The sequence below is a fragment of the Scyliorhinus torazame genome, chromosome 2, assembly GCF_047496885.1.
Source record: "Scyliorhinus torazame isolate Kashiwa2021f chromosome 2, sScyTor2.1, whole genome shotgun sequence".
NCBI lineage: Eukaryota > Metazoa > Chordata > Chondrichthyes > Carcharhiniformes > Scyliorhinidae > Scyliorhinus > Scyliorhinus torazame.
This window is the reverse complement of record NC_092708.1, coordinates 215,299,172-215,324,326: the sequence shown is the minus strand read 5'-3', so window position 1 is coordinate 215,324,326 and position 25,155 is coordinate 215,299,172. Positions and strand designations below refer to the sequence as shown.

Sequence of the window (25,155 nt, the reverse complement as noted above, 5' to 3'; positions counted from 1 at the left end):
TGTCTGCGGATCGGCCCTCCCCCGACTGTCGCGGCGCTGGACTGAGTCCGTAGCCACCACGCCGAGTTCCCGATGGCTGAGACCATGAGAGACCCACGCCGTCGGGAACTCGGCCGGTCGGGGAGCAACGTCCTGAGGCCGTCGATACGTCGCGTGGCGTACTCTCCGAGTATGCCGCTTTGGAGCGGGCGGAGCATCGCAACAGCGGCGCCCCCCCCCCCCCCCCCCCTCCCCGATTTGGTCGGGAACTTTGATTCTCCAGCCGATTGCCGAACATGATTTCGGCATCGCCGACCAGGGAATCCAGCCCACTATGTTTTTCCTCTTTCTCCCAACTTGTCTCATTCTCTCTTACTTTCGCTCTTATTCTTTCTCTCTTTGTTCTGTCTTCTTTCTCTCACTTCTCATCTTTTCCTCCCCTCTTGTTCAGCCTTTCTTTGCCTCCATCTTTCCCTCTCAAAACCACAAATTATCCTGTCGTGGGGCTATGATCACTGGTCTTTCATTTTCGCTGAGTCAAAATCCTGGAACTCCCTCCGTGACAACACAGTGGATGTACCTACACCATATAGACTCAAGGAGGCAGCTCACCACCACCGTCTCGAGGTCAATTATTATGGGCATTAAATCCTGGCCTAGCCAGCAATTCCCAAGATCAATGGATCTGTCTTCCTGCTCTCCTCTGCCCTTCCTTGTCTCCTCTCTCTCTCTCTGTTCTCTGTTTCTGACTCCCCTTTCTAGCTCTCTCATCCTCTCTGGTTTGGCTATGTTGACAATTCTTCCCTTTTAAAAGGTCTTCAGAAGCAGTTTGTACCCAATCTCCCCTCTCCATGTTTGTATAATGTGGATCAGCTATCATGAACTGGAGTAATGTTATCACTGCCGCCATTCCTTTGCATTTCGATGAAGTGGGAGACAATAAATAAATGCAATCTCCACACTTTGATCATTGAATTACTTCTGCCCTCTACCCTATTACACAGAAACAGGAGGACACCATTTAGACCCTTGAACCTGCTCTGCTATTGAATAAGCTCATGTGGTAGCACGGTAGCACAGTGGTTAGCACCGTTGCTTACAACTCCAGGGTCCCAGGTTCGATTCCCGGCTTGGGTCACTTTCTGTGTGGAGACTGCACATTCTCCCCTTGTCTGCTTGGGATTCCTCCCACAGTCCAAGATGTGCAGGTTAGGTGGACTGGCCATGATAAATTGCCCTTAGTGTCCAAAAAGGTTAGGTGGGGTTACTGGGTTACTGGGTTACGGTGGACGTGTGGGCTTAAGTAGGGTGCTCTTTCCAAGGGCCGGTGCAGACTCGATGGGCTGAATGGCCTCCTTCTGCACTGTAAATTCTATGATTCTATGATTGATCTCCAGTCTATCTCCATATACAGCACAGTGACACAGTGGTTAGCACTGCTGCCTCACAGCGGCAGGGACCATGGTTTAATTCCGACCTCAGCAAACTGTCTGTGTGGAGTTGAGATGTTCTCTCTATGTCTGTGTGGGTTACTTCCGGGTTCTCCGGTTTCCTCCCAAGTCCAAAGATGTGCGGGCTAGGTGGAATGGCCATACCACATTGTCCAGGGATGTGCAGGTTAGATTATGGGATCATTGGCATCGAACATTTCAGCGCAGTACAGGCCCTTCGGCCCTCGATGCTGCGCCGACCTGTGAAACCACTCTAAAGCCCATCTACACTATTCCCTTATCGTCCATATGTCTATCCAATGACCATTTGAATGCCCTTAGTGTTGGCGAGTCCACTACTGTTGCAGGCAGGGCATTCCACGCCCTTACTACTCTCTGAGTAAAGAACCTACCTCTGACATCTGTCCTATATCTATCTCCCCTCAATTGAAAGCTATGTCCCCTCGTGCTAGACATCACCATCCAAGGGAAAAGGCTCTCACTGCCCACCCTATCCAATCCTCTGATCATCTTGTATGCCTCAATTAAGTCACCTCTTAACCTTCTTCTCTCCAACGAAAACAGCCTCAAGACCCTCAGCCTTCCCTCATAAGATCTTCCCTCCATACCAGGCAACATTCTGGTAAATCTCCTCTGCACCCTTTCCAATGCTTCCACATCCTTCCGATAATGCGGCGACCAGAATTGCACGCAATACTCCAAATGCGGCCGCACCAGAGTTTTGTACAGCTGCAACATGACCTCATGGTTCGAAACTCAATCCCTCTACTAATAAAAGCTAACACACCGTACGCCTTCTTAACAACCCTCTCAACCTGGGTGGCAACTTTCAGGAATCTATGTACATGGACACCGAGATCTCTCTGCTCATCCACACTACCAAGAATCTTACCATTAGCACAGTACTCTGTCTTCCTATTATTCCTTCCAAAATGAATCACCTCACACTTTTCTGCATTAAACTCCATTTGCCACCTCTCAGCCCAGCGCTGCAGCTTATCTATGTCCCTCTGTAACTTGTGACATCCTTCCGCACTGTCCACAACTCCACCGACTTTAGTGTCATCTGCAAATTTACTCACCCATCCTTCCACGCCCTCCTCCAGGTCATTTATAAAAATGACAAACAGCAGTGGCCCCAAAACAGATCCTTGTGGTACACCACTAGTAACTGGACTCCAGTCTGAACATTTCCCATCAACCACCACCCTTTGTATTCTTCCAGCTAGCCAATTTCTGATCCAAACTGCTAAATCACCCTGAATCCCATGTCTCCGTATTTTCTGCAGTAGCCTACCGTGGGGAACCTTATCAAACGGTTTACTGAAATCCATATACACCACATCAACTGTTTTACCCTCATCCACCTGTTTGGTCACCTTCTCAAAGAACTCAATAAGGTTTGTGAGGCACGACCTACCCTTCACAAAACCGTGTTGACTATCTCTAATCAAATTGTTCCTTTCCAGATGATTATACATCCTATCTCTTATAAACCTTTCCAAGACTTTGCCCACAACAGAAGTAAGGCTCACTGGTCTATAGTTACTGGGGTTGTCTCTACTCCCCTGCTTGAACAAGGGGACAACATTTGCTATCCTCCAGTCTTCTGGCACTATTCCTGTAGACAAAGATGACTTAAAGATCAAAGCCAAAGGCTCAGCAATCTCCTCACTAGCTTCCCAGAGAATCCTAGGATAAATCCCATCCGGCCCAGGGGACTTATCTATTTTCACACTTTCCAGAATTGCTAACACCTCCTCCTTATGAACCTCAAACCCTTCTAGTCTAGTAGCCTGAATCTCAGTATTCTCCTCGACAACATTGTCTTTTTCCTGTGTGAATACTGACGAAAAATATTCATTTAGCACCTCTCCTATCTCCTCGGACTCCACGCACAACATCCCACTACTGTCCTTGTCTGGCCCTACTCTTACCCTAGTTATTCTTTTATTCCTGACATATCTATAGAAAGCTTTTGGGTTATCCTTGATCCTACCTGCCAAAGACTTCTCATGTTCCCTCCTGGCTCTTCTTAGGTCCCTCTTTAGGTCCTTCCTAGCTAACTTGTAACTCTCGAGCGCCCTAACTGAACCTTCATGTCTCATCTTTACATAAGCCTCCTTCTTCCTCTTGACAAGTGTTTACACTGCTTTAGTAAACCACGGTTCCCTTGCTCGACCACTTCCTCCCTGCCTGACAGGTACATACTTATCGAGGACACGCAGTAGCTGTTCCTTGAACAAGCCCCACATTTCCATTGTGCCCATCCCCTGCAGTTTTCCTCTCCATCCGGTGCATCCTAAGTCTTGCCTCATCGCATCATAATTGCCTTTCCCCCAGATATAACTCTTGCTCTGCGGTACATACCTATCCCTTTCCATCACTAAAGTAAACGGAATCGAATTGTGGTCACTATCACCAAAGTGCTCACCTACCTCCAAATCTAACACCTGTCCTGGTTCATTACCCAGTACCAAATGCAATATGGCCTCGCCTCTCGTTGGCCTATCTACATACTGTGTCAGGAAACCCTCCTGCACACATTGGACAAAAACGGACCCATCTAAAGTACTCGAATTATAGCGTTTCCAGTCAATATTTGGAAAGTTAAAGTCCCCCATAACAACTACCCTGTTGCTTTCGCTCCTATCCAAAATCATCTTTGCAATCCTTTCCTCTACATTTCTGGAACTTTTTGGAGGCCTATAGAAAACCCCTAACAGGGTGACCTCTCCTTTCCTGTTTCTAACCTCAGCCCATACTACCTCAGTAGACGAGTCCTCATCAAACGTCCTTTCTGCCACCGTAATACTGTCCTTGACAAACAATGCCACCCCTCCCCCTCTTTTATCACCTTCCCAGAGTTTACTGAAATATCTAAACCCCGGCACCTGAAACAACCATCCCTATTCCTGCTCTATCCATGTCTCCGAAATGGCCACAACATCAAAGTCCCAGGTACCAACCAATGCCGCAAGTTCACCCACCTTATTCCGGATGCTCCTGGCATTGAAGAACACACACTTTAAACCACCTTCCTGCCTGCCGGTACACTCCTACAACTTTGAAACCTTACTCATGACCTCACTACTCTCAACCTCCTGTATACTGGAGCTACAATTCAGTTTCCCAAGCCCCTGCTGAACTAGTTTAAACCCTCCCGAAGAGCATTAGCAAATTTCCCCCCCAGGATATTGGTACCCCTCTGGTCCAGGTGTAGACCATCCCGTTTGTAGAGGTCCCACCGACCCCAGAATGAGCCCCAATTATCCAGAAATCTGAAACCCTCCCTCCTGCACCATCCCTGTAGCCACGTGTTCAACTCCTCTCTCTCCCTATTCCTCGTCTCGCTAGCACGTGGCACGGGTAACAACCCAGAGATAATAACTCTGTTTCTCCTAGATCTAAGTTTCCACCCTAGCTCCCTGAATTCCTGCCTTACATGCCTGTCCCTTTTCCTACCTATGTCGTTGGTACCTATGTGGACCACGACTTGGGGCTGCTCCCTCTCCCCCTTAAGGATCCCGAAAACACGATCCGAGACGGATAGGGCGGGGTAGACACTCTTAAATGGGCAGAGTGCTTAATCGAAGGGTCGGAGCAGACTCGATGGGTCCTTCTGCACCGTCGGCATTCTATGATTCTATGATGATAGAAGATATGTGGGAGGTGTTCAAACAAATTTGCCATGATACTGAAACCAGTTTAAAGTCCCAAAGAGCAAGAGTTCTACTTGCTGAAATGCCATGAAGCAACAAAAGAGATAAAGTGATGGTGTAACACTAAGAGATTAAAAATACAACAAAAATGCAAAACATAGCATAGATTCTGGCAAATGGGAACAGATAATAAGAACAGCGAAGGATGAGAACATTTTTAAGAGCCAAAAGAAGGAACATGAAAAGAGTCTTAGGTGGGATGTCAAAATCAATACGACCTACGCTATTACATTTCGAAAAAGGTCAAAAGCAATATGTCGGCCCTTTGAAAACACAATGGGCTGGATTATCCATTATTGGGACTATGTCCCCACGCCTGCGTCAAAACGGTAGAGTTTTATGCCAGGAAAAACTGGCATCAAAGGGACACAAATTCTCAGCCCTGCAGGGGGCTAGCAGGGACCCGGAGTAGAGCTCGCAACTTTTGCTGCAGATACAGGCCCCCGCACTTCCGGGTCCCACACTTCCGGGTCGGAGGCTGCGCATGCGCACGGCGGAGGCCTCCAGCGGCCGCGCCGTGATTCATGGCAGACCCGTACCGTGGAGTTGGGGCCAAAAAAGAAACTCCCGATTGGCTGCGTACCCGACCCTCAACCCCCACACAAGCACTCCCCGATAAGGCCCCCCCGGCCTCCGATCGGCCCACCCCCGACCAGGGCAGCCGCGGACTGAGTCCACAGCTGCCACGCGAGTATCCTGACCGGCTGGAGCACATTAGTTCCACGCCGTTGGGACTTCGGCAGGTCGGGAGCGGAGAATGGCTGAGCAGCCCCCAGCATTGGCCCCAGGTAGTTCCGAGGTGGCTCCCTGAGTACGCTGCTTTTCAGGGCCCGCAGAATCGTGAAACTGGCGCCTGTCCCGATTCCTTGCGGGAAAATGGATTTCCCGCCCCCTGCCGGCTGCGATTTCAGCACGAGGGTGCGGAGAATCCAGCCCAATATGTGCAACCTTTGGGCTACTGTCAATAAAAATAAGAAATGAATGGAATTAAATAGTTACAAATCCCTGGGACCCAATGGTTTCTTTCTTAGGTTTGAACAGGAAGTACGTGACTATCAGGGACTGTTCCTATAGACTGGAAAATTCCACATGTTATTTCGCTCTTTTAGAAAGGTGAGAGAGGTAAACCAGGGAATTATAGATCAGATAGCCGAGCGTCTGTTATTGAGAAATTACGGGAGTGTATCATTTTGTAAAATTATTTTTATTTGACAGATTTTCACCAGACAAAAATAACCCCAGAAATACAAAAGCAACCCCAAGCAAACAAAAAAACCCCGACCCCGAACACCCCCCTCAACAGTCAACGGTAACCAGCTCCTGAAAGTGCATGATAAACAAACCCCAATTGTTGAACCCCTCATTCACCCCCCTCAGCTCGAACTTTACCTTCTCTAGGATCAGAAACTCAAGCAGGTTCCCCCACCACGCCGAGGCACAGGGTGGAAAAGCTGACCTCCCCCTCCAACAAGACCCACCTCCGAGCGACCAGCGAGGCAAAGGCTAAAAAAATCCACCCCCACACCTGCCTGCAGCTCCAGCCGATCCAACACCCGAATATGGCTTCCAGGAGACCGGGCTCCACATCCACACGTAAGATCCCGGGATTGTACTGAACACAGTCCTCTAAAACCTTTCCAGCTTCGGGCAGGACCAAAACATGTGAACATGCTTCACAGGGCCCCTCCCACTTAGCTCACAGACATCCTCCAGCCCCTCGAACAGCCAGCTCATCCTCGATTTAGTGAGGTGCGCCCTGTACATTACCTTCAGCTGTATCAGCCCCAATCTCGCACATGTTAGTCGAGGCATTCACCCTCCGCAGCACCTCACACCACACTCCCTCTTCCAGGGTCCCCCCCTCCCCCAGCTCTTCCTACCACTTTACCTTAATCCCCTCCATGGACACCATATCCTCCTCCAGGACCCTCCCATAGATTGCCGAAATGATCCCCCTCTTCAACCCCCCCCCACTGAGAGCACCGCCTCCAACAATGAGGAGATAGGCGATATTGGGAAGGGCGGGAAAACTTTCCTTGCAAAGTCCCGCAGCTGCATTTACCTCAACCCTTCCCCCTGCACCAACCCATACTCCTCTCCCAGCTCCTCTAAGCTCATGAAAAGCCCTTGAAGGAACAAATCCTTCATTTCCTTAATCCCCCACCTCGACAGATCAGCCTTCACCCTCCCCACCAAGCTAATGAAATTAAACTTCCGAAGCCCTGCCCAATCGTGGGCCACCTTCATCCCCAAATACCTAAAGTGGGTTGTCGCCAAGTGGAATGACAGCTCCCCCCACCCCTACTCCACTAAGGTTCCCGGCGGGGTAACCATAAAATACTCGCTCTTTCCTAAATTCAATTTATAACCTGAGAATGCCCCGAATCTCTCCCTGGAACAGCGTCAATACACTCCCCACCTACGTGCTCGGTTCTGAAAACACAACAGCAGATCATTGCCGTATAGGGACACCCTATGCCCGCCTCCCCCCCCCCCCCATTGTCCCCTTCCACAACCCCAAGCTCCTTAGTGCAATGGCCAAGGGCTCTTAGGCCAATGCAAACAATAGGGGACATGGGGCATCCCTGTCTCGTATCCCGATGCAATGCAAAATACTCTGAATTCATGCTGTTTGTGCGAACAATTGCCATCGGTTCCTTAAACTACAACCGCACACGCCACAAACCTCGGGCCAATCCCAAATCTCTCCAGTACTGCCATCAAATGACCTCACTTAAACCGATCACAAACGCCTTCTCTGTGTCCAGTGCCACCACCGCCTCTGTCTCCCTTCCCTCCGCCGGAGAGAGGACCACATTCGGAAACCTCCTACCTCCTCACTTTCGAGAACAACTGCCTTCCCTTCACGAACCCCGTCTGGTTCTCCCCAAACACCTTCTGGAGACAACCTTCCAACCTTGACTCCAACCCACCTTTGCCAATATCTTGGCATCTACGTTCAGCAGAGATATGGGTCTATACGACCCACACTCCAGCGGTTCCTTGTCCTTATTTAGCAGCAACGAGGTGGAAGCCTGCCCCACCATTTACGACAAGACACCCCTACCTATCGTATCCTTAAACATTACCATCATCAGTGGCACCAGCTTGTCCTTAAATTTCTTATAAAATTTAACTGGGGACCCCGCTACCTTCCTTGCCTGCATCCTCTCAATCGCCTCCTTCACCTTCTGCTCCCCTACCAGCTCCTCCAATCCTGTCTATCCTCCTCTCCCAACCTCGGATTCTCCAACCCATCCAAGAACTCCCTTATCCCCCGCTCCTCCTCCGGTGGCTCTGATCTATACAGGTCCCCATAAAATTCCTCAAATACTTTATTAATCTGCTCCGGAGCCAGCACCAACTTCCCTGTCCTATCCCCTACCCGCACTATCTCCCTCGCCATTGCCTCCCTCCGGAGCTACCGGACAGCATACGCCATGCCTTCTCCCATACTCGCAGCCAGCCCCCCTCGCCCTTCTCAATGGCACACCGCTTTCCCGTGGGCAATTGGTCAAACCTCGCCTGCAACTCCTTCCTCTTAGCCAGGAGACCCGAGTCCCGGTCCCCTGCACACCTCCCATCCATTTTCAAAGTCTCCTCTATTGATTTTTGGCATTCCTCCCTTTCCTCCCTATCCACCTTAGCCTGAAATGAGATCACCTCCCCCCTCACTGCTACCTTCAGAGCCTCCCAAACCACCGACTGTGAGACCTCCCCCACCACTGACTGTGAGACCTCCCCCGTGCGATTAAACCCCACATACTCCTCGATCACCTTCCCAATCTTCTCACAGAAGCTCCGGTCCGCTAGCAACCCCACATTCATTCTCCACCCCGGTCTCTGGGCTACTCTCCTCTCCAAAACCACATCCATCCAATGCGGAGCGTGATCCGAAATCACCATTGCTGAGTACTCTGACCTCTGAACCCCAGCCAACAGCACCTTCCCCACCATGAAAATGTCAATCCTCGAATACACCGGAGAGAAAAACGAATACTCCCATTCCCTTGAATGCAAGGACCTTCACGGGTCCACTCTTCACAACTCTCTCATGAACCCAACCAACACCTTTGTCATCCCCTCGGAGAGCCCATACATTTATACTCCACCTACTGGGCGGAGCCAGCAGGCAGGGATCTACGCCCATACCTGTAGTACAGGGGCCTTACTGTAATACCCTCGTATGCGGTATATACAACAGTGGTGACTACCACATTCACCCCCTGTTAAAAAAGAGTCCAGCGGGGGTGGTGGAAAACTATTTACATTCAGGTTGTTTAACATTTTAAGGAAAAGTTTACAAATTTAGACGATCGGGCGCCTTGATCTGTTGTTGCGAGCGCCGCAGTTCTGGTGGTGATTTCGGCATCGGTTCGGTCGCCGGTGACTCCAGGAGCGAGTCGACCTCATCTTCATCCCCGGGTGGGACCAAGGGGAGGACTGATCGTCCTGGAGAGGGGGCTGTGATGGGGTGCGCTGGGGGGAGGGAGGGTGGCGCCGGGGCAGAGGAGGGGGTGTGTGGGGACCCAGCTGGTGCCAGGTCCCTGAGGGAGACTGTGTCTTGGCGGCTGTCGGGGTAAGCTACGTAGGTGTACTGCGGGTTCGCGTGAAGTAGCTGTACCCTCTCAACCAACGGGTCCGCCTTGTGGAGCCACACGTGCTTGCGGAGGAGAACGGATCCTGGAGCTGCCAGCCACGTTGGGAGCGAAACCCCGGACTTCCTGGGGAAGACAAAGAGACGTTCATGGGGAGTTTCGTTAGTCGCGGTGCACAGGAGCGACTGAATGGAGTGAAGGGCGTCGGGGAGGACCTCCTGCCAGTGGGTGGCCGGGAGATTCCTGGACCGTAAGGCCAGCTTGACGGCCTTCCAGACCATCCCATTCTCCCGCTCTACCTGCCCGTTTCCCCTGGGTTTGTCGCTGGTCATCCTGCTCGAGGCAATGCCCCTGTTGAGCAGGTACTGGCGCAGCTCATCGCTCATAAATGAGGATCCCCGGTCGCTGTGGACGTTGGCGGGGAAACTGAACAGAGCGAAGATGGTGTTGAGGGCTTCGATGACGGTGGCAGACGTCATATCGGGGCATGGGACGGCGAAGGGAAATCTTGAATATTCGTCGACCACATTAAGAAAGTACGTGTTACGGTCGGTGAAGGGGAGGGGCCCTTTGAAGTCCACGCTGAGGTGTTCAAAGGGGCGGGAGGCCTTCACCAGGCGCGCACGGTCTGGCCGGTAGAAGTGCGGTTTACACTCCGCGCAGACCTGGCAGTCTCTGGTGATAGCCTTGACTTCCTCGATGGAGTAGGACAGATTGCGGGCCTTTATGAAGTGATAAAAGCGGGTGACCCCTGGGTGACAGAGATTGTCGTGCAGGGTCCGGAGTCGGTCCACTTGTGCCCTGGCACCTGTACCTCGGATAGGGCATCGGGGGGCTCGTTGAGCTTACTGGGGCGATACAAAATCTCGTAATTGTAGGTGGAGAACTCGATCCTCCGCCTCAAGATCTTATCATTTTTTATCTTACCCCGCTGTGTGTTGTTAAACATGAAGGCAACCGACCATTGGTCAGAGGGGAGAGTGAATCTTCTGCCAGCCAGGTAATGCCTCCAATGCCGCACAGCTTCAACGATGGCTTGGGCCTCTTTTTCGATGGAGGAGTGCGGAATTTCGGAGGCATGGAGGGTGCAGGAAAAGAATGCCACGGGCCTGCCTGCCTGGTTGAGGGTGGTGGCCAGAGCGACATCTGATGCATCGCTCTTGACTTGGAAGGGGAGCGTCTCGTCGGCAGCGTGCATCGCGGCCTTGGCGATGTCGGCCTTGATACGGTTGAAGGCCTGGTGAGCCTCGGCTGTCAGGGGAAAAACTGTGGAGTGGATGAGTGGGCGGGCCTTGTCCGCATAGTTAGGGACCCGCTGGGCGTAGTACGAGAAGAACCCCAGGCATCGTTTGAGGGCCTTGGGGTAGTGGGGAAGGGGGAATTCCATGAGGGGGCGCATGCGATCGAGGTCGGGCCCTAGAACTCCGTTCTGAACCATATAGCCGAGGATGGCTAATCGGTTCGTGCTGAACACGCACTTCTCCTTGTTGTAGGTTAGGTTGAGGAGTTTGGCGGTGTGGAGGAATTTGGAAAGGTTAGCGTCGTGGTCCTGCTGGTCGTGGCCGCAGATGGTGATGTTATCCAGATACTGGAAAGTGGTCCGCAGTCCGTACCGGTCAACCATTCGGTCCATCTCCCGTTGGAAGACCGAGACCCCGTTGTGACGCCGAAGGGAACCCTAAGAAAGTGGTAAAGGCGCCCGTCCGCTTCAAACGCAGTGCACTGGCGGTCCGTCTTGCTAATGGGGAGCTGGTGGTAGGCAGATTTCAGGTCCACTGTCGAGAAGACCCGGTACTGTGCAATCTGATTGACCATATCAGATATGCGTGGGAGGGGGTACGCGTCGAGCTGCGTGTACCGATTGATAGTCTGACTGTAGTCAACGACCATCCTGTTTTTCTCCCCAGTTTTCACCACTACCACCTGGGCTCTCCAGGGGCTGTTGCTGGCCTCGCAGCATACCTTCAAGCAGCAGCCGCTGGACCTCAGACGTGATGAAGGTCCTGTCCTGGGCGCTGTACTATCTGCTCCTGGTGGCGACGGGTTCGCAATCCGGCGTGAGGTTCGCAAACAGGGAAAGTGGGTCGACCTTAAGGGTCGTGAGGCCGCATACAGTAAGGGGTGGTAGGGGCCCGCCAAATTTCAGGAAAGGCTCTGGAGGTTGCATTGGAAGTCCAGGCCAGGTAGCAAGGCAGCGCAGAGGTTGGGGAGCACGTAGAGCTGGAAGCCGCTGAACTCTACGCCCTGGTTGGTGAGAGTGGCGGTGCAATACCCCTGGATTGCCACGGAGTGGGATCCGGAGGCCAGGGAGATTCTTTGGTTAATGGGGTGTACCGTGAGGGAGCAGCGCCTTACCGTATCGGGGTGGATGAAGCTTTCAGTGCTCCCGGAGTCCAGAAGGCAGGGTATCTTGTGCCCGACGACCTTCACTGTCGTCGACGCGGTTGCGAGGTTGTGCAGTTGGGACTGGTCGATCGTGATGTAGGCCAAGCGTGGCTGGTCAGTGGTGGTTGCAGGCGATGAGCGGCCCGATGAGGTGCCCGACGAGCAGGGGTCCTGAGGCGGAGAAGATGGCGGTGCCCACGGGCCGCATGTGTTGTGAGGCGAGCAAGATGGCGGCGCCCACGGGCCACATGTGGTCTGAGGCGAGGAAGATGGCGGCGCTCGCATGTCGCACATGGGGGGTGCCGGGACAATAGCGGCGACCGAGCAGGCCTGGCACACAACAGCAAAATTTCCTTTCTTCCCGCAGGCCTTGCAGAGCGCGCTCCGTGCCGGGCAGCTCTGTCGGGGGTGTTTTGAGTGTCCGCAGAAGTAGCACTTGGGTCCCCCGGGGTTGGTTGGCTGCCGCGCGGCGCAGGCCTGCGGTTGGCTGGGGGAGGTCACTGATGGGGTCCACGGTGGGGTGTTCGCTGGCGGGGTCCACGATGCCCAGGAGGGATGGGCCATGCAGTTGGGGGCATAAGCCTGTACATTGCGTGAGGCGACTGTGAGCGAGAGCGCTTGTTTCTTGGTCGCCGCGAGGTCGAGGGTAGCCTCTTCTATGAGGCGCTGGCGGATGTAGGCCGACCTTGTGCCCGTAACGAACGTGTCTCTAAGTAGCAGGTCAGAATGTTCAGCAGCCGAAATGGCCTGGCAATCACAGTCTCTCACCAGGACGTGCAGGGAACTCCAGAAATCTTCCACAGACTCACCGGGGAGTTGATGCCGCGAGGACAGGAGGTGCCTGCCGTAGATTTTGTTGGTCTGCTGAGTGTAGTTCTCCTTCAGTAGCGCCATGGCCTCAGCTTAGGTAGGTGCATCCCGGATGAGGGGAAAGATATTGGAGCTCAGCCACGTGCAAAGGATCTGGAGCTTCTGTGCCTCTGAGGGTGGTTCTGTCACAGATTCGATGCAGGCTTCAAAGCAAGCTCGCCAATGTGCGAAGGCCGACTTGGCGGTGTCTGCTTGAGGGTGCAGCTGCAGGTGATCCGGCTTGATGCGGAGATCCATCGTTGTAAAATCTCTGCTTAATAAATTGATGCACTATCAATTACGATGAGACGAGAGTAGAGAATAATCGAGGTTTTATTAAGCAGAGATGTGTAGCCTCCCGCAGCTGCTGCCGAAATGGCTGCAGCTCGGCGAGCACACACATTTATACTCCGCCTACTGGGCAGAGCCAGCAGGCAGGGATCTACCCCGTACCTGTAGTACAGGGGCCTTACTGTAATACCCTTGTATGCAGTATAAACAATACAACAGTGGTGACTTCTGATGCGACTATCAATTCACTCCAAGGACTCATGTTGGACTAAAACAGTGGTTTTAATTAACTATCAATTTTGCCTGCCTGCGACTGGTACATACTGAGGACAGTCCCACAGGCCAGCTACTCTTATACTCCTTCAAAGGGGCGGAGCCATAGGCAGAGCCCATACATGCTCCAACATCCTCCAACATCTCCCCCTGTGGGTGAAGCCATACAATGGCCCACAGATAAAACCCATAGGGTTAATAACATAGAACATAACTGGTGAATTTACTGTATTTACAAACATAGAACATAACTGGTGAATTTACTGTATTTACATTCACCACAACTACCACATCCTTCTTCCGGGTCTTCGACATCTCCCACTTTCCTTATACCTTCCTGCACCAGCTCGTCCAAAACCGCCCCTGAAACCGGACATTAAAGTCCAAACGTCAGAGCCTCGAGGAGGACCTCCACCTACAGGCCATCACGGTAAGTCCAGAGTGTATCATTAATGGTAAAGTGAGAGAACCTTGAAAATATTAAGCTGATCAGAGAGATCCGGCATGGATTTGTGAAGCGTAGGTTATGCCTAAAGAATTGATTGAATATTTCGAAGAGGCAACTCGAGTTGCCTCAGGGGAATGTCTGAAGGTGATATTTTCATGGCTATCCAGGAAATATTCAATAAAATCACTCACAAGAGACTGTCAGCTAAAGCCAAACACATTGTATGGAAGGCAAGTTATTGAGCTGGTTAGGAAACTGTCTGAGTGACAGGAGACAGAGTCGGAATAATGGGCAGGCACACAAATTGGCAGGATGTGTCCTGCAAGGATCTTTGTTACTATTACTATATTGATATACTATTCACTATATTTATTAAAGATAGGATAGAATGGCACAAATACAAATTTTCTGGTGACGTACAGACAGCAGCTTAGCACTGTGGGCAGAGTAGATGAAAATGTAAAATTACAAAGAGATATCGATAGATTAATTGAATGGGCAGAGCCACAGCAAATGGATTACAATGTAGGTAAATGTAAAATCATCCACTTTGAACTTGAAAAAGATAGAAACAGGGCACACTCCAAATTGTGAATAGCTAGGTACAGTGGATATCCAAAGAGACTAGGTAGTTTAGGTACTCAGATCGTTAAAATGCCATGAATAGGATAATAACTTTTAGCTTGAAAGACTATTTGAGAGGTCTACAATACAAGGCAGTAGAAGTCATACAAACCCTGGTTCGATGATATCTGGAATACAATAAGCAGTTGGGCACCATATCTTACGAAGCATATGCTAGACTTGAATTCAAGAGTATATTAGACTTGGAGGGAGTTCAGTGTAAATTTACCAGAATAATATCTGGACTTTGAAGAGCTGAATTAAAAGGAGGGATTAAACAAACTGGGATTATATTTCCTGGAATTTAGATGAATAAGGAGTGATTTGATCAAAGATTTCAAGGTATTAAGAGGAACAGACTGTGGGCGAACCTATTTCAGTTAGTTGGAGAATCCAGGACTACATAAAACACACAGTGCAGGAGGCCATTCGGCCCATCGAGTCTGCACCAACCCACTTAAGCTCTCACTTCCACGCTATCCCCGTAACCCAATAACCCCTCCTAACCTTTTTGGAAACTAAGGGCAATTTAGCACGGCCAATCCACCTAACCTACATGTCTTTAGACTGTGGGAGGAAACCGGAGCACCCGGAAGAAACCCACGCAGACACGGGAAGAACTTTCAGACTCCGCACAGACAGTGACCCAGCAGGGAATCGAACCTGGGACCCTGGCGCTGTGAAGCCACAGTGCTAGCCACGTGTGCTGCCATGCTGTCCCTAGACTAGATGATAGTCTAAAAGTTAGAAAGCTTCAGGCATGAAAGTAGGAAACACTTGTGTAGACAAAGGGTGGTACAAAGTTGGAACTCAACATCAAATGGGAATTGATGTTAAATAGACTGTTCATTTTAAAACTGAGATTGATAGATTTTTTTTGTTAGCCAAGGTTATGAAGGGATATGAGGCAGGTATATCCATAGAATCCAGAGAGTGGAGAAGGAGGCCACTCAGCCCATCGACTCTGCACCGACCCTCAGAAAGAGCACTCTCCTAGGGCCGACTCCACCATCCTATCCCCGTAACCCCACGCATTGATCATGGCCAATCCACCGAACCTGCACACCTGTCATTAACAAATTTCTCGGCGGAGAAAAAATTGAATTCCAATGGCCAGGGAATTCCGTTGATTACAGACTGTTTCTATTTCATCGCCACAAAGTCAGCCTCATCTAAATGTAGAACCTTTTAAAGGACCTGGTTTACCGCCCGGCACCGGGATCTTCTGGTCCCACCAAAGGTCAAGGACTATTGGCTGGCCTGCTGCATCACCCGGGAATTCCCACCATGGCGGGCTGGAAGATCCTGGCCTTTGTGGTTAATTTGTGTTTCTCCCTTTCAAATATTAAACTGAATGCAATCACATTATGGCTGGTATTAGATAAATGTTCATTCACCATTAGGCCGTTAACTAAATCTGGCCCTGTACCCATTCCTCAGTCTAAAATGACATGCCCACTTGTTGATTGTAGGGCATAGTGATGCAGCAAATGATCGCAAACACACTTAGGAAATTCACTACCTCATTACAGGCCTCCCCCTTTGTTCATTCCCTGCTCCCCCCTCTTCTCTTTGCTTAAAAGCTGATCACCTCAAACTTGTCTAGTTCCAAACAAACGATTATCAGCCATTAGCTCTGTCTCTCTCCCCAAAGATGCCACCTGATCTGCCGTTTTCTGTTTTTATTTCAGATCTCCGTACTCACCAGTTGTGTTCGGGCTGATGAAAATCCAAGTCCCATCCCCGTTGCTTATAATGTAGGGCGGTGGATGCATTTTTTCTATTTGGCAAATATACAAGTCACTTTGAGATGTGTTTATCCCGCTGATTGTTATTGACACGCTGCCATTCCTGGCCCATCCCTGGCAATGCAGAACCATTGTCGTCTCCAAGTAATTGATGGTGGTATTAAAGAAAAAAGCACAGACCTCAGTGTCGAGTCCGATCTCTCCTTTATGTACGCTGATCCTGAACTCCTCCAATGGTCCTTCTCCTGTGTTGTTATATGCACATCCGAAAGTGGCGTTATGGCTCTCAGCCAGGATTGATCTAGGTTGAATAATTTGCAATGCTCGAGCTAGGGGGAGAAAAATGAGCACAAATTCACTCTTAAATGGAAATAAATAGCTACTGAGCAGTGGGTCAAACATTGTCCCTTAACCTGAGGAACCTGGGCTCAAACCCAGACGGACAAGATTCTTTTGTCTGCTGCCTATACATGAAATACCATCCCGGTACTCTGGGGCTCAGGGAGTCATATTCAGCCCAATACTCACTTTGGAAGGCAACAGAATGTCTAATTTGGAAAATAGAGAATCATAGAATTTACAGTGCAGAAAGAGACCATTCGGCCCATCGAGTCTGCACCGGCCCTTGGAAAGAGCACCCCACTTAAACCCATGCCTCCACCCCCTCCCAGTAACCCCACCTAACCTTTTTGGACATGAAGAGCAATTTAGCATGGCCAACCCACCTCACCTGCACATCTTTGGACTGTGGGAGGAAACTGGATCACCCGGAGGAAACCCACACAGACACAGGGAGAACGTGCAGACTCCACACAGACGGTGACCCAAGCCAGGAATCGAACCTGGGACCCTAGAGCTGTGTAGCAACAATGCTAACCACTGTGGTTGGTGAGACAAATGATCAAACACATTTTACGGAGACTGTAGAGGATGCTTTACTTTATATCTAACCCATACCAGCCTTGGGAGTATTAGATGAGATAATATGGAAAGAGCTTTACTCTGTATTTCGCCTGGGCTGCACCTGCGACAATGTAGCGGGAGCTTTTTTTTTAACAATACAGCGCAGTACAGGCCCTTCGGCCCACGATGTTGCACCGAAACAAAAGCCATCTAACCTACACTATGCCATTATCATCCATATGTTTATCCAATAAACTTTTAAATGCCCTCAATGTTGGCGAGTTCACTACTGTAGCAGGTAGGGCATTCCACGGCCTCACTACTCTTTGCGTAAAGAACCTACCTCTGACCTCTATCCTATATCTATTACCCCTCAGTTTAAAGTTATGTCCCCTCGTGCCAGCCATTTCCATCCGCGGGAGAAGGCTCTCACTGTCCACCCTATCCAACCCCCTGATCATTTTGTATGCCTCTATTAAGTCTCCTCTTAACCTTCTTCTCTCCAACGAAAACAACCTCAAGTCCATCAGCCTTTCCTCATAAGATTTTCCCTCCATACCAGGCAACATCCTGGTAAATCTCCTCTGCACCCGCTCCAAAGCCTCCACGTCCTTCCTATAATGCGGTGACCAGAACTGTACGCAATACTCCAAATGCGGCCGTACCAGAGTTCTGTACAGCTGCAACATGACCTCCCGACTCCGGAACTCAATCCCTCTACCAATAAAGGCCAACACTCCATAGGCCTTCTTCACAACCCTATCAACCTGGGTGGCAACTTTCAGGGATCTATGTACATGGACACCTAGATCCCTCTGCTCATCCACACTTTCAAGAACTTTACCATTAGCCAAATATTCCGCATTCCTGTTATTCCTTCCAAAGTGAATCACCTCACACTTCTCTACATTAAACTCCATTTGCCACCTCTCAGCCCAGCTCTGCAGCTTATCTATATCCCTCTGTAACCTGCTACATCCTTCCACACTATCGACAACACCACCGACTTTAGTATCGTCTGCAAATTTACTCACCCACCCCTCTGCGCCTTCCTCTAGGTCATTGATAAAAATGACAAACAGCAACGGCCCCAGAACAGATCCTTGTGGTACTCCACTTGTGACTACTCCATTCTGAACATTTCCCATCAACCACCACCCTCTGTCTTCTTTCAGCTAGCCAATTTCTGATCCACATCTCTAAATCACCCTCAATCCCCAGCCTCCGTATTTTCTGCAATAGCCTACCGTGGGGAACCTTATCAAACGCTTTGCTGAAATCCATATACACCACATCAACTGCTCTACCCTCATCTACCTGTTCAGTCACCTTCTCGAAGAACTCAATAAGGTTTGTGAGGCATGACCTACCCTTCACAAAGCCATGCTGACTATCCCTGATCATATTATTCCTATCTAGATGATTATAAATCTTGTCTCTTATAATCCCCTCCAAGACTTTACCCACTACAGACGTGAGGCTCACCGGTCTAGAGTTGCCGGGGTTATCTCTGCTCCCCTTTTTGAACAAAGGGACCACATTTGCTGTCCTCCAGTCCTCTGGCACTATTCCTGTAGCCAATGATGACATAAAAATCAAAGCCAAAGGTCCAGCAATCTCTTCCCTGGCCTCCCAGAGAATCCTAGGATAAATCCCATCAGGTCCCGGGGACTTATCTATTTTCAGCCTGTCCAGAATTGCCAACACCTCTTCCCTACGTACCTCAATGCCATCTATTCTGTTAGCCTGGGGCTCAGCATTCTCCTCCACAACATTATCTTTTTCCTGAGTGAATACTGACGAAAAATATTCATTTAGTATCTCGCCTATCTCTTCAGACTCCACACACAATTTCCCATCCCTGTACTTGACTGGTCCTACTCTTTCCCTAGTCATTCGCTTATTCCTGACATACTTATAGAAAGCTTTTGGGTTTTCCTTGATCCTTCCTGCCAAATACTTCTCATGTCCCCTCCTTGCTCGTCTTAGCTCTCTCTTTAGATCCTTCCTCGCTACCTTGTAACTCTCCATCGCCCCAACCGAAACTTCACACCTCATCTTCACATAGGCCTCCTTCTTCCTCTTAACAAGACATTCCACTTCCTTGGTAAACCACGGTTCCCTCGCTCGACGCCTTCCTCCCTGCCTGACCGGTACATACTTATCAAGAACACGCAGTAGCTGATCCTTGAACAAGCCCCACTTATCCAGTGTGCCCAACACTTGCAGCCTACTTCTCCACCTTATCCCCCCCTTACTTTTCTCTGTAGCTAATCTGTGCAGTACCTGTTAATGGCAAGTGTAGAGGGAGCTTTACTCTATGGGTGGGACTTTCTGTTTTTTCCTGCTGGCGGGATTTTTCAGTCACGCTGACGGTGACCCCCAGTGGCGGAGGGTGTAAATAATGGAAAACCCTATGACAGCGACGGGACCGGAAGATCCCGTTACCGGCCAATGGTGAGCTGCCTGCGCCACTGCAAAACATGCCATGGAAGTGGGGGCAGAATTCTGGCCTATATCTAATCCATGCTGTAGCTGCTGTGGGTGTGTTTTACCACACAGTGTACTCTGTATTTAAGTCCAGGCGGGGATAGTCGTGCTGGCAATGAAGCTGAAGGGGTTCCATTGCCAACACACGTATCTCTGGATGAGTGCCACATTAATGAAAAGAAGCGGCACGGTGGCACAGTGGTTAGCACGGCTGCCTCAGCGTCATGGACCCGGGTTCAATTCCAGCCTCGGGTCACTGTCTGTGCGGAGTCTGCACGTTCTCCCCGTGTCTGCGTGGGTTTCCTCTGGGTACTCCGGTTTCCTCCCACAGTCCAAAGATGTGCGGGTTTGGTGGATTGGCCATGATAAATTTCCCCTTAGCATCCAAGTTGTGCAGGTTAGGTGGGGTTATGGGGTTACGGGGATAGGGTGGAGGAATGGGCCTAGGTAGGGTGCTCTTTCCGAGGGTCGGTGCAGACTCGATGAGCCTCCTTCTACACTGTAGGAATTCTATTGTGCTGTTGTTACTCAGTAGAACTAATTCCATATTTCCATATTTCTGGACGATACTTACATTGTAACTGCACCGAGTTTGTATTGTATTTTCACATTGTAGTGTTTGTCCTTGCTTGCATAGGAAAGGGAATTCCTCGGACTAATGACCCTCTCAGAGAAAAAACCTCTCCTCACCTCAGTTTTAATGGGCAGCCCTAAGTTTTAAACATTGCGGCATTGGGGTGGCACAGTGGTTAGCACTGTGTCCCTCAGTTGTAGATTCCCCCACAAGGTAAACACCCTTTCAGTGTCCATCTATCTGGTCCCCTCAGGATCTTATATGTTTCAATAAGGTCACCTCTCATTCTTCTAAACTCCGATGAGTTTATGGCCAACCTGTTCAACCTTTCTTCATAAGAGAATGCCCTCATCCGAGGAATCAGTGGAGTGAACCTTCTCTGAACTGTTTCTGATGTAATTATATAATTTCTTAAATGAGGAGACCAAAGCTGTGCACAGTACTCTGGCTGCAGTCTCACTGAGGCCGGTACAGTTATATCACAGGCCGTTTCTTTCTGGTGTTTGCTGCTAATAGTGACACTTTGGAGGTGCAGTTGTGTCTACTTGTGGCAAGAGTGGGAGAGAGGGAACATGTGATTGGAAGAGCAGCAAGCAGTGCGAAGGTTAGTGGCAGCTCATGGTGGTGTGAGAGCAGGAGCGACTGGCCCAGAAGCATTGTGCGAGTGGGAGCGACAGCTGCTTAACCTACAGGTCAGTGGACAAGGCCTACCCAGCCCAGGTCATCACCCTGAGGGAGCCATCTCACCAAGCTAGCGGGGGGGGGGGGTTAGCAAGTTGTGCTGCTGAGTGAGTGAGTTGGGGCGGGGTTTAGAGAGAGGGGTTGCTTAGTGTGGGGAGGGATTGCTGAATGAGTGGGGGTGGGGCTTAGGGATAGGGCCTGCTCAGTGAGGGAGGAGAGGTTGGGGAGAGAGGCTGTTGAGTGAGGGGAGGGGGAGGTTTAAGGATGATGCACTACCAATTACCACAAAGACGAGAATAGTGGAACAATCGAGGCTTTATTGAGCAAAGATGTTGTGCCTCCTGTAGCTGGAACAAGAATGGCTGCAGCACAGAAGAGCACACACTTTTATACGCCGCCTACTGGGCAGAGCCAGCAGGCAGGGATTTACCCTTGTACCTCTAACATACGGGCAGTGCCGTAATACATATAATATACTACTCGTGGTGACTACCACATTCACCCCCTGTTAAAAAAAGAGTCCGGCGGGGGTGGTGGAAAACATTACAAGTTAAGTCTGTCGGGGGCCTTGACCCTCCTCTGCGATCACCTCAGTCCTGGTGGTGATGTGGGCGCCGACTTGGTCACCTGCGACTCCGGGAGCATGTTGTCCTCGTCTTCGTCACCCCTGAGTGAACCCAGTGGGAGGACGGATCCTGCTGGAGTGGGAGCGGCAGTGAGGTTCGCTGGAGGGAGGGTGAGTGGCGCAGGGGTGAATGAGGCAACCGGTGGGGGGGAGGGGGGGGAGCGATGTCAGGTCAGGGGTTGTGGGTGGGGACCCAGCGGGTGCCAGGCCCCGGAGGGAGACTGTGTCTTGGCGCCCGTCGGGGTGTGCCACGTAGGCGTACTGCGGGTTAGCATGTAAGAGGTGGACTTTTTCGACCAAGGGGTCCGACTTATGGGTCCACACATGCTTCCGGAGGAGGACGGGTCCAGGAACTGTCAGCCATGTTGGGAACGAGACCCCGGAGGTGGACTTCCTGGGGAAGGCAAACACACGTTCGTGACAGGTCTCATTTGCCGCGGTGCAGAGGAGCGAACGGATGGAGTGGAGCGCGTCGGAGAGGACCTCCTGCCAGCGGGAGACCGGGAGATGTTTAGACCGCAGGACCTGTCATAATATGCATCAGTATATCATGGTGCAGACACACACACTGATGGACACACAGTGGGACCAATCAACACACACAACACCGCAGCCAATCACCACTTAGAGCACACGCACTATAAAGACAGGGGTCATCAGAGTTCCCGCTCATTCGAGCTGCAGCTTCCTAGTAGGACAGAGCTCACAGCCTGCAGCACAGACATTCACCGTGTGCTGAGTGCATCGACTGGTTAGGACAAGGCAAGGGTCTTTAGTTAAAGCTAGTATCGTGTTAACCCACAGTGAGAGTATGTTAAACTGTTAATGACTCAATAAAATAGTGTTGCACTATTTCAAGTGTTGGTGACCTGTATGTGTTCCATGGATCCAGAGCGCTCAACACAACATGGTACCAGGAGTGGGGTGTATACCAGCTGGATGTCATGTCGCCGGAGCTTGGGAAGAATACGCTGGAGGCGAGGCATCATGTCGTTCAAGTCTTTCTGTATTATATTGACCAGCGGGCAATGGTCGGTCTCGACGGTGAATTGAGGAAGTCTGTAGACATAATCGTGAAACTTAACCACACCGGTCAGAAGGCCCAGGCACTCCTTTTCTATCTGCGCGTAGCGCTGCTCCGTGGGGGTCATGGTGCGTGACGCATATGCAACGGGGGCCCATGATGAGGCCTCATCACGTTGCAGGAGCACTGCCCCAATGCCGGATTGACTGGCATCGGTCAAAATTTTGGTCTCTTTTGCTGGAACAAAGAAAGCTAAGACCGGGGCCGTGGTGAGTTTGGTTTTGAGTTCTCTCCATTCGCGCTCGTGGGCAGGGAGCCATTGAAAGTCTGTCATCTTCCTGACCAGGTTCCTGAGAGCCGTGGTATGAGAGGCGAGGTTAGGCGAGGATGAACTTCCCTAAAAAGTTGACCATGCCCAGAAACGGAGGACTGCCCCACTGTCCACTGGCCTGTCGCCAGCCCAATTGCTCATGGGTTGTACCCTGAGGACGACGGTGCTGTCCATTCATGTCCCAGACCTCGACCACGTTCCGGTCCTTCGACGGATGCAGCTGTCTCGTGCACAGCACAAGGCGGCTCATAACTCCCGTGCAGCTGATCTCCCTGCTCTGGCTCCAGATGACAACGTCCGCAACCATCTTCCGGATGGTGGCTGGTCTGCGACCGCTGTTGGCCTTCGGCAGGTGGCCCCCCGCTCGTTCCTGGTTCGTCTACCAGATGGCTCCATTCTGCGCCGCAATCGACGCACCCTTCGTCTTGTTCCACGCTCACTACGTGATCCTCCACTGTTGCCTCGCCCTCCTGCTGTCCCTGACCTGGACTATGCAGAGATTCCGGTCACACTGCATCCTCCTCACTCTGACGCAGTCCAGCCCGACCCTCAGCTGGCGGCTCCTGACCCACCCTTGAGGTGGTCAACCAGAATTCGTCACCCACCTCAGAGACTTAATGTGTGAACTTTGTGGACTTATAGACTTTCTGAATTGTTCCGTTCTTCCGTTTGATCGTTTACATGGTTTGTATCTAGTGTTCATCTCGTTATTCTTGTTGCATACTGTTTTTCTGCACCAGGCACCTTCCCATGTAAATAGCTTAGTTCTCATGCACATAGTCCTGTAAATATGTCTTTCGCACACACGTAGTTAGGGACATTCTCACCATACACTATTTATTGCCACACATGAACATTCTTTTATAAAAGGGGGATGTCATAATATACACCAGTATATCATGGTGCAGACACACACACTGATGGACACACCGTGGGACCAATCAACACACACAACACCGCAGCCAATCACCAGTTAGAGCACACGCACTATAAAGACAGGGGGCATCAGAGTTCCTGCTCATTCGAGCTGCAGCTTCCTAGTAGGACAGAGCTCACAGCCTGCAGCACAGACATTCTCTGTGTGCTGAGTGCATCGACTGGTTAGGACAAGGCAAGGGTCTTTAGTTAAAGCTAGTATCGTGTTAACCCACAGTGAGAGTATATTAAACTGTTAATGACTCAATAAAATAGTGTTGCATTATTTCAAGTGTTGGTGACCTGTATGTGTTCCACGGATCCAGTGCGCCCAACACAACAGGGCCAGCAGGACGGCCTTCCAGACCGTCCCGTTCTCCCTCTCCACCTGCCCCTTTCCACGGGGGTTGTAGCTGGTTGCCTGCTCGAAGCGATGCCCTTGCTGAGCAGGAACTGACGCAGCTCATCGCTCATGAAAGAGGATCCCCGATCGCTGTGGATATAGGTGGGCAAACTGAACAGAGTGAAGATGCTGTACAGGGCTTTGATTACCGTGGCAGAAGTCATATCGGGGCATGGGATGGCGAAAGGGAACCGGGAGTACTCATCAATAACATTCAGGAAATACGTGTTGCGGTCGGTGGAGGGGAGATGCCCATTGAAGTCCACGCTGAGGCGTTCAAAGGGGCGGGAGGCCTTCACCAGGTGCGCTCGATCTGGCCGGAAAAAGTACAGTTTGCACTCTGCACAGACTTGGCAGTCGCTCCACCTCAAATGGGCAGCACGGTAGCATTGTGGATAGCACAATTGCTTCACAGCTCCAGGGTCCCAGGTTCGATTCCGGCTTGGGTCACTGTCTGTGTGGAGTCTGCACATCCTCCCCGTGTGTGCGTGGGTTTCCTCTGGGTGCTCCGGTTTCCTCCCACAGTCCAAAGATGTGCAGGTTAGGTGGATTGGCCATGATAAATTGCCCTTAGTGTCCAAAATTGCCCTTAATGTTGGGTGGGGTTACTGGGTTATGGGGATAGGGTGGAGGTGTTGACCTTGGGTAGGGTGCTCTTTCCAAGAGCCGGTGCAGAGTCGATGGGCCGAATGGCCTCCTTCTGCACTGTAAATTCTATGATGATCTATGATGGTGACGGTCCTGACCTTCTCAATGGAGTTGGGCAGGTTGCGGGCCATGATGTAATGGAAGAACCGGGTGACCCCCGGGTGGCAGAGGTCATAGTGGAGAGCCCGGAGTC

At 50.9% G+C, this 25,155-nt stretch overlaps 1 protein-coding gene across 1 annotated transcript in view; it reads right to left on the bottom strand.

The window, feature by feature from the left end:
• LOC140395644 (cytotoxic T-lymphocyte protein 4-like) overlaps positions 1-25,155 on the bottom strand; it is a 52,057-nt gene that overhangs the window by 9,540 nt on the left and 17,362 nt on the right. Inside the window, exon 2 of the mRNA XM_072483665.1 lies at positions 16,326-16,697. Within this exon, the coding sequence (XP_072339766.1) occupies positions 16,326-16,697 (372 nt within the window). The remainder of the gene's footprint in view (positions 1-16,325; positions 16,698-25,155) is intronic.